The sequence below is a fragment of the Anser anser genome (assembly GCF_964211835.1).
Source record: "Anser anser genome assembly, chromosome: 4".
NCBI lineage: Eukaryota > Metazoa > Chordata > Aves > Anseriformes > Anatidae > Anser > Anser anser.
The window spans coordinates 66,702,976-66,713,141 of NC_139724.1; the positions used below are offsets into that span (position 1 = coordinate 66,702,976).

The 10,166-nt window shown below is 41.9% G+C and overlaps 1 protein-coding gene across 4 annotated transcripts in view; it reads left to right on the forward strand.

Annotated features, from left to right (window-relative positions):
* TBC1D14 (TBC1 domain family member 14) overlaps positions 1-10,166 on the forward strand; it is a 66,748-nt gene that overhangs the window by 51,532 nt on the left and 5,050 nt on the right. For all 4 annotated transcript variants that reach the window (XM_083834492.1, XM_083834490.1, XM_083834491.1 and 1 more), the window contains one exon: positions 7,642-7,900. In XM_083834492.1, coding sequence (XP_083690618.1) covers positions 7,642-7,900 — 259 coding nt within the window. The remainder of the gene's footprint in view (positions 1-7,641; positions 7,901-10,166) is intronic.

Here is a 10,166-nt window from a genome sequence, read left to right on the forward strand (position 1 = left end):
TTCAGTAATTGAATTCGTCAATCCAAATCGTTCCCACAGACGTACAGAATCATAGAATCACAGGATGGTTTGGGTTGGAAGGGACCTTAAAGCCCACCCAATTTCATTCCCCTGCCATGGGCAGGGACACCTCCCAAAGCTGTAAGTTGCAAAGAAAACAAGCACTTAGGCTTTTGGAAGGATGAACTATGACTCTTGGGCAGCATTCTACTCGTATGTTCGGTGGCCTCAGATCCTATTTAGAGGGTCCCCAGCACAGATTGGTTTTAATTACTACGGCTATTTCGCTTAGTAGACAAGGAGTTACAATCTTTTTTATCTGGTGAAATTCTCCTTCTTTTTAGCTCTATTGCAGTTACAGCCTTAGAGATGAAAAAGACATAGGTCTTATTTGCAGACCTGTCAAATTCTATCATGATATCAGGTACTCCAAATTGAGTATTTGCATTTGTGCCTATCAGGCTTGGGTTTGGAGGCAGCTAAAATGTCTCTTCTCAGCAAGCAATACTTTATTGTCAATTTCAGGAAGATATGAAATCTTTTTTTGTGCAAACTGGCTTTCCTTTAAATTGTTGACAGCTTCTTCTGTTGTCAAGTGTTTGACTAAATACTTTCAGTAAAAGACAAAATTCCCAGTAGCAGCAATTTTTTATGAGATTGACAAGTTGTTATTTCAGAAAACATTTTTGACTGTTAATCCATTTCTATCTGAACCAAGCTCTCAATGTCCTTGTGATCTTTCAGAGCTTGTTGTTAGCACTGAACACGTTGCTGATCCACTGAACAGAAATCCCTTTAGAGTTGTTCTGTCCAGTCTCACAGCTAGAAGTTTCACTAGGTGAGCTTTCTCAGTATCATGGAGTGCCTGAGATCACCTGGTCCAAACCGAGTGCTTAAAGTGGAGTCAGCTATAGGAGGTTACTGAGGACCTTGGCTAGTAGGGTTTTGAATATATTCAAGGATGGAGACTCCACAACCTTTCCAGGCAACCTGTTCCAGTGTTAACCACTGTCACAGAGAAGTTTTTATTTTCTCATGTTTAAATAGAGTTTCCTGTGTTTCAATTTGTGCCTGTTGGCTCTTGTCCTTTAACAGGATGTGACTGTGAAGAGGCTGTCTCAATCTTCTTTACTCCCTCTTGTTGAGTATTTTCACACCTTGCAAGCCATCTCCCTTCATGGCTCAACAGACCCAGCTCTCTCATCCTCTCCCTGTGTATCAGATGCTCCAAGCCTTTAATGACATTTGTGGCAAGCTGGACTTGTGCCAGCGTGTCTGTGTCTCTTGTGCTGGGAAGCCCCGAGCTGACCTCACTGGTGCTGAGAAGATTGGAGAGGTCACCTGCCTTGGCCTGCTGGCAGTGCTGTTCCTGCTGCAGCCCAGGAGGTTGGCGTTCTGTGTTCCCAAGGCTCGTGTTTAACTTCTTGTCCACCAGGACCTCCAGGTCCTTTTCTGCAAAGCTGCTTTGCAGCCTGTTGGTTTCACATGCATACCGGTGCTTTTTTTTTTTTTTTCCTTTTTTCCTGCCCAGCCGCAGGATTTGGCGTTACCCTTTGTTGAACTTCACGAGACTCATGTCAGCTCATTTCTCCAGTGTGTTCCTCTAGAGCAGTGGATTAACCGCTACTCCCAGTTTTGTACCACCTGCAAACTTGCTGAGGGTAGAGTCTGATCCATCATCTATGTCTGTAATTAAATTACTTAAAAATATTGGCTGAGTATCAAACCCTGGAGTATTCTAGCAGTGTACTGGCTTGAAACTTTACTTGCTGCCACTGATTAATAACTTTCTGAGCTTGGCAGTTCAGCCAATTTTGAGTCCATCTCACTCTTCATTTGTCTAGTCCATACTTCATCAGTTCATCAGCAAGGATTTTATGGGAGACTGTGGTGAAAATCTTGCTAAAATCAAGATGGGCAGTATCTACTCCGCATCCACCAAGACACTCATCATAGAAGGCTATCAGGTTTTTCAGGCATTATTTTGCCTTCAGAAATCCATACTGACTTGTCCCAATAATCTTTTTGTCCTTGTTAAGTTCTTCTAGTCCTCAGGAACCTCTCCAAGTCACCATGATCTTTAAAATACCATTGAGAGCAGCCTCACAATGACACCAGACAGTTTCCTCAGCACCCAGGGGTTTCTCACCAGGACCCATGCACCACCTGTATGTGCCCAGTTTGTTTAAATGTTCCTAACCTGATCCCTCTCTGCCCACGGTAGGGTTTTCTTGTCCAGACTTTCGCACTGGTCTGAAGGACCTGGGATTCCTGAAGGCAAGTCGTCTCAGTAGACTGAGCTGAAGAAGGCAGTGAGTAGCACAGCCTTCTGCGTGTACCACTTCAACGGGTTCCCTGTCCCATTCAGCAGCAGGCCTGTGTTTTCCCTAATCTTTTTTCTGCTCATGCACCTGTGCAGAGCCCTTCTAGTTGTCCTTAACCGCCACAGCCAGGTTTAACTCCAGCTCGGCTTTGGTCTTCCGTGTGTGCTCAGACGGTGTCTCTATTCCTTCAGGGACATCTTCCCCTCCTTATTCCTTTTGTATACTTTCGTCGGGAGCTTCTTTTTCATCCACACGGGCTTCCTGCTGCCTTTGAGTTCCTTTCATTTGCACATGCCTCTTGCACAGAGAATAGTGTTGCATGGGTTTTGTTTGACTTTGCTGTTACACTGGGATTACATTTTAATGCAGCGTGAGTAGGGGAATGAGGGGGAGTGTGATGGATAGGTTCATTTCTCCCAACATCTATAAATGCTATCAGAAAGTTTTATGACTGAAGGCTGAGAATATAAGCTGAACTGGATTTCTTTACTGCACAGCAGGAAAATGCCAGAAAAATGCTGGAATAGGATAGAAGGAAAGGAAGAGGGCAGGGGCTGGTATGTCCAGTGACAAGAGGAAAGATGTTGAAATGATATTAAACCTCAGGAATGAGGACTACTTACAGTAGTCCTGTCCAGTCCTATACTAAACTTCTTCACATTTGTCTTGAGCTAGTCAGCGTGTCCAACCGTGTCTTTGGTTTTGTTAGGCAGTGGGGTTGGTGTTCGACTGTGCGAGATTTTGGTGAGATTTTTAAATGTCTGTATATGTGCATGTAAGTATTTATACATATAGTTGTGTCTGAACATATATATATATATATCCTTCCTACTTCAAAAATCCTATGATCCCGTAGGAAGCAAATCTAGATCTTTTTAATAGCCACTGGGAATTAACGAGAATTGGAGTTTATATCTGCTGTCCTTCCATTATAATTAGTACGGAACTAGTCAGAAAGTAATATAGGAAAGATGCAAGGGAAAAGGGGGTGGGTCAGTGTCCTTGCAAGTGAGTAACTATTAAAGCAAAGGACTTTTTAAAATTGTGTTTCTAATGTTGCTTGTGTCTTCTGAGTGACTGCCAGTTTGACAGGGAATTTGCTGTAATAGGGATACTACTCTGTGAAAAACAAAACTGTTTGTGGAAAGAAAGAAGTTTCAATTACGTTTCATTCGAGGAAGAATATGGTGAAGTGTTTCTTGTGCAGCTCCACGCCCAGTGAATTCTTTCAGACAGACAGACCTCCTGGGTGTGGGTAAAAATCTCAGTGAAACAGCCTTGCTCCGACAACATCACTTTTATTTAAATGCATGTTTGCTCTGAGCTCCAGAGGGACGCCTGCTGCTATTCCGGTGGCTGGCATGGTTACTGTGCAGGCATGTCTGCAGGAAATCTCAGCTGGTGCCAGCTCTGGGGGGACTCCAGTAGCCAGTGCCGCACAGACCAGTTGCTGGGAAACCTCCTGCAATTACAGTGGGATCGACTGGTCTCCTTTGTGCTCCTCCGCGTATCCGGTGCCGCAGGGAACGGCGGTGAAATTGGTATGCCTAAATCATTTGCTGGAGGGACGTGCCAAGAAAAAAGCAGTGCTACGCAGGTGATGTAATGCTGCTTTGGGCATTCTTGGGGCTGGTGGAGGATTTAGGGAGTGCAGCTCCCCTGCCAGTTCACTGCCTTCTATGACAGCAGGACGTCAAGGACTTAAGAATTTAATTAAAAGGTACAGCAGAATGATTATCAGCGGATACCTGCCACAAGTAAGGCATCTCTTTTAAAAAGGACCCACGTGATTCAGGCTCAAATTCCAACTGCTATTTCTCCTGGTAAAAATTCAAAAGCTAGACATGCTTTTACTTTTTTTGCAGAATATAAAGGGAATCGAGTGTGCAAGGGCTGTAAAGAACAACGTGCAGTCAGGTTCACAGAGAACAGAGAGGAAATAGTGTCTGAATAGGCCGGTTTGGGCCACTCAGCACTGTCAGCTGATAGACCACAGGCTCTTCTGAGCAGAGCAGAATGTGGCTTTACAAAGGACACACGCGGTCTATTTATGGCCTGCTGCTAATATACAAATACCTCTTCGTTCCCACTCAGAAAAATGATTTGGGCAATAATTATAGCCCAGAGCTTTGTTTGTACCGATGGCTAAACCAGTGTTCTTTAATATTGCACTGACCGTGATTGTGCTCTGTGAACACGAACTTTCTGTTGACACCCTTTACTTGCTATGATAAAGTTCCAAGCCATTTTGTTTGTGTGGATGTTTGTAGTGGGCACTTCCAGTGAAATATTTATAGGCTTGCTGTCTGTCATGACAGGAAAAATGTAATCCGTGTCATGCCAGTAACATCCCACCCCCAAAAAGTGAAGCTCAAGATTATGCTTTAAGTACGTGCTGCCTTTTCAAAGAAAAAAGTGGATCAGAAACCTCGAAAATTCTGTCCAGAGGTTTCTCGTGACATCCGAATTTCTTGATTTGGAGTTGTTGTTACCAGACTCCAAAAAATTAGTCTTCAGCATAATTTACAGTGTGCTGATCCTCATGTCACTGCAGGTTAGAGTGAAGTCAAGTGAAGCTCTGCATTGCCGTGTAGCACACCTAGGCAAGAGAACAGGGTTTTTTGGGTGCTTCTGACTTGATGAAATTGCCCAGAAACTAGCAAGGTATTTGTATTGAGGCATTTTCGAATGCAATCAAATTTATTAAGATGTTGCTCTGTTGCAGTCATCTCAATGATTTTAAAATTGTACTAAATAAACTTAATCTTACTCCAGTAACTCTAAAGGTGCTGATGAGAATGGTTCTCATTATATAATGATAGATGTCTGTAATGCCACTATGCAATGAATGCACAAACTCTTAGAAAGATGCAGTGTCTCAAAGCAGATGTAGATGAAACAGATAAAAATGTAACTAAAAAGTAGTGTACCAGAATAAAGCAGAGAGGATCCGAGAGTAAGATCAAAAGCTGAATTAATTTAGCAGTTTCCACAACTGAACTCAGAAGTTGCAGATTTTTTTTTTGTGTGCTGTTAAAAATGGCCACAAGAATGTGCAGTACGAGAATATATCGGATCTGGTTTGCACTGGCGTTGTTGTGCCTGAGTTGTCGATCCAAAATCTGGCACACCTGCCTTCAGCACTGTTGCTAACAATATCTTATGAAGACTTTTTAATTAAAAAAAAGGGGGGGGGGGAGAGTGATTAAAATAGAGCCTATGATGATCATGGTAACAGTGCTTTCTTGATAAGATGATGGTCATGTGCTTTCCCTATGAGCAGCAAACTAGCCAGGATTTCATGCGTCTACCTCAAAGTACGCATTCATCGTAAGCAGGGCCGGGAGCAGCAGGAGCATCTGTCCGGTACTTATTTTTTTCCTCTTCCAGACAGATAGCAGCCAGAACCCTGCATTTACAGTTCTTTGACGCTGGTCATCTCTGTGCTTGTTAGCTGCCTTGTCTGCATCTTGGACTTCGGGGAGTTGAAAGAGAGCAGCAGGCAGAAAATCATCCTGCAGTCCGTGCAGGCAGATCATGTGCAAGCGGTGTGCTAGCGCTGCTGAGAGCTGCTGCAGCTGCTTTATTGCTGTAATAAATTTCAGCTGGCTTTCAGAGCAGTAGCTCAGATGTCTAATAAAAATGTCTTTCTGGAGGAAATGTTTTAAGGGAGCAAATACTGGATCCATTCTTAGCAGAAATGATTCCTGCTGTTGTGTCGTTGGTTATTCTAGGGGGCCCAATCTCCATCCGTAGGGCTTGATGCATTTAATTCCATGATAGTGTTAATGAAAGTTAATTGCTTTATGAATTTCTTTCAAATTGCACTTCCATGCAAATTATGAAGAGATCAGTGTCAAATACCTTATTTGACGTGACAGCTTTTTTATGTGAGTAAATCTTTTCCTACAAAAAGCAGTGTTCTCATAAATCGATGTGACTATTTCTTCTGACAGTTAATTTTCTGCATAGTTGCAGATTTAATACACGTGGGTTATTCAGGTTAGGTGTGAATCATGACAGAATAATAGCGTTTGTGAATAAAAACGGAGCAAAAAATAGAGGCATTGTTGCTTATGTTGAGGCAGGGCTAGCTGAGTGCCTGCTGCTTGGTGACCAGGAAAGTGTTCAGCTGAATTGCTTCCTATTGCACTGGTCTTTTTAAATGGAAAACCTATTGCTGTTTCCTGTGCGCCTGTGTGTATAGACAACAAGCTGTAATTCTGCTGTGCAAGTATTCTGCAGTGAGACATTCTTATATGGGATGTGACTGTACAAAGATGCTGAAAGTATAGAATAAGTCTGTAACTAGGCACATGCTCAGCCAATAACCCAAGGAGGCTGATCCCATGCTATTCTTCTACATTCAAATGTGTTTGTATGTATATATATATATATATACATGTTCATATATATATATGAACAGTAGGTGGTTTTTTTTTTTTTTCAATCCAGCCTCTACCACTTTCTTAATTCAGCTTTTTTGGAGAACAGAATTTTAACGATTTCCACTTGATATAAAAAAATATTGCTATTAGATGTGAAAACAGAATGAAATGAAATAGTGCAGGATGCTTAACCTGCAATTTACTTGTCACCTGAATTTGTGCAAATGGCTTAATCTCTTATTGCTGCTTATAAAATACAAAATTTTCCTATTTTCCTAAAGTGTGACGACTCGGAGAAGCGTTATACTTGATGGGACATCATTCAAATAATCTGACGTAGTAAAAAGCAAATATTGCAGAAAACCTTTGATGATTAGAATTTGCTGGGAAAATAAATTGATTTATATTCTATACCTACATATGTGTGTGTGTATTATATCTCCATTCCATTGTATTTTTTTATGTAAACCAGAATTTCTTAAATGAAAAAGGAGAAGGGGTGTGTGTGTGTGAAATCCTAAGCACAAGAGAAGTACTGTTAGATTCAGCATACGTGAAAATAAATTTTGTGTTAAAGGATATGGAAAGGTTGTATTTATAGCTGAGGTTTTGCTGACCTCTGCTGGAGAAAGAATTACTTGCAGTTTTATAGAGTGCAGCAAAATGTTCTGCAGTGCATATGTGGAGAAAAATTAGGCCTGGAACCCCAGGTGATGGTGATATGCTGTAACTGTTGTACTAATGTAGTACAATTTTATATTGTTTAATGTATTGCTATGCAGCAGCTAATAGGAGTACTTCTGAAATACAAAGGGGATATTCATATTTGAGAAGCCTCAAACTTGCTAATGAGCAGTCTGTGTACTTCTGTGAGCATCCAAGACGTCTTTCTTGTCCAGTAACTGTGAAAATTGTACTCTGTTTTTCAGGATATTCACGTTGTACAGCAAATCTTTGCCACTTGACTTGGCTTGTCGTGTCTGGGATGTGTTCTGCCGTGACGGAGAAGAGTTCTTATTTCGTACAGCCCTGGGAATATTAAAACTTTTTGAAGATATTTTGACCAAAATGGACTTCATTCATATAGCTCAGTTTTTAACAAAGCTACCAGAGGACTTACCTTCAGAAGAGTTCTTTACATCTATTGCTGCCATTCAGATGCAAAGTAGAAACAAAAAGTGGGCTCAGGTAAAGAGCATGTTGATCTTTGATTATCAGATGAATGTACGGTATTCATGCAGAATGTTTTACACCTAGTATTTGATTTTGTGGGTGGGTAGGACTACGTGGCTTGCTGTGTGTTCAGTATGCATTCAGGTGAGTGGATTGCCTGAGCTTTTTTCTCTGGAAAGGGAGACTTCAGTCGACGCTCAGAATGGAAATGTTAGAGTTAATGAAGTAAAGTATCATACAGCTTTTTTATTTTATTTATTACAAAGACTGCTACCAGCATTACAGCATGATACATAAACGCAGAAGTTCGCTCTTTGGGATAAGATGAGAATCGGTCAGGACAGTATCATTATATGTTAACCCTGAGGAGTTTGCCTAATTTGGGGCTGTACAGAAGTGACCACATCTCTGATTCCTTTAATGACATTTAGCAGTGAAGTCTTCACTTCAAAAAATTGCTGTCTCATCGCTGCAATTCCCAATTAAATTTCAGTTTACAGAAAACAGGTGGAAGCATGTTGTTTGAATGTGGAAATTGCTGTGTGCATTCATGCTGGAGAGTTAGGTCAAATGCACTCCATAGCAGTTGGAAGGGAAACTTTTTTTTTTTTTTTAATTATTTCAAAGCAGTAATGCAGCCTGTTTCATGAGTTCTGCCCAGTCTATACAAATTATTTTTTTTGGGGGGGAGAACTGAAAGGTGACATTAAACTTGGTGGTTATGGCAATTCAGCTGTGAATGGGAGCTTATGGCTTTTTCCTGGAGTAATGGTAGATGGGAGGTAGCACCAGCGTGCTGTTTGAGATGAGAATTCCTAACCTTTCGCGGCAGGAGCTGGTTGTAGTGTTCTGAGCCTTTCCTTGCGGGTAGGGAGGAGCATGGCCTGTGCTGCCCAGCTGAGAACAGAGCACTGCTAGCATTTCCTCTCTGACACAGGCTTCCTCACAGCTTATCTTGCATTTACCTTCTGGGCTTCATCAGAAGTTACTAGTACAGATCCACCTTTGTTTCTGTCCTCAAGAGCATTGTTCAGCCAGCAGTGTCTCCACAAGTAGCCTTCCAGTCTTGTTCCTTGTTCAGATAGTTCATTTTCTTTGAACATGTCCTGTGTTGGTGACCATCACATACCAAATAAATTCTCAGCCTACTGCTGCTTCAAGTGTTTGCAGAGATGGGGAGATAAGAGTCTTATTCTGCCAAATACCCCCAGGTAACCAGCTTTCAGCTGTTCTCTGCCAGTGCTTTTCAGCCTGTGATAACTGTAAAGATTTGGTAGTGATAATCACAAAAGGACAAGGACTTTAAAAATAATTTAGCACTAGCAGTCTTCCTCAGTCTCCTCATCAACTTCATTTGGACTACGCTGGAATTTACCAGATTGTTCTTGCTTGCTGTGGCAAACTGAAGAAAAAATGCTGCTGAACAGTGGAGCAAATAGATCTCAAGGAGAGCCAGCTCACTGTAGGGTTGGTATTGGCTGACATCTTACCTCCCTTGTTGTCTTCTGCACCAGCTGGCTTTCTTCACCAGCTAATTCCATTACTGAGTAAGTTTCTGTCAGGAAGGCCTCTTCACTCTCTAGCCATCCTTTTCCAAGCCAGAAGTGAGTAGGAGCTATGAGTTTGGTTGTATCCTATACATACTGGAACTTTGCTGAGGTACCACTATTGGAACTGGTAGTTCCAGTAGTGATCAGCACCAAGACAACAAGGGTATGGGATTTTTTGCTTTTACAGAGATGCTGACTGAGGTGGCCTTTTACCTTTTTTCAGCCTTTAAAGTTCACCAAGATGAGTTTGGACTCAGAAGCCTGAACTTTGCTTTTCTAGGACAGGCTTTTGGTAGTGTGTGACTTGGCTGCAGAGTGGGAGCAGTAGTAGTCAGCAGTGCTGGGGCCTGTGGCAACACCCACCCACCCACCCAGGATGTTTGAGAAGTTAGGCTGCGATTGCTGTGCTCCCTGGTTAGATAATTATTTTTGACTACAAGTATTTTGGTAGAAGTTAGATACTTTGCTGTAGTACCCATTTGTGGTTTCTTTTTTTGCTTGTATGTTTAGTTCTGTAGGGAAATACCTTTTCAAATTAACAAAATGAATGTCGACTGTGATGGATGCTCTGCTTTGGAGTTAAACTTCTAGGTGGACTGACTGACCAGGGGCACTAGTTTGCAGAGGATGCCAAATGCTCTTGAGCTTAAAAAAGTGGCGTTGTCCCATCTCAGCATCATCTCGTTTGGTTACAGTAACTGTCCTGCATAAGCAAGCAGCATAGCTTGAGG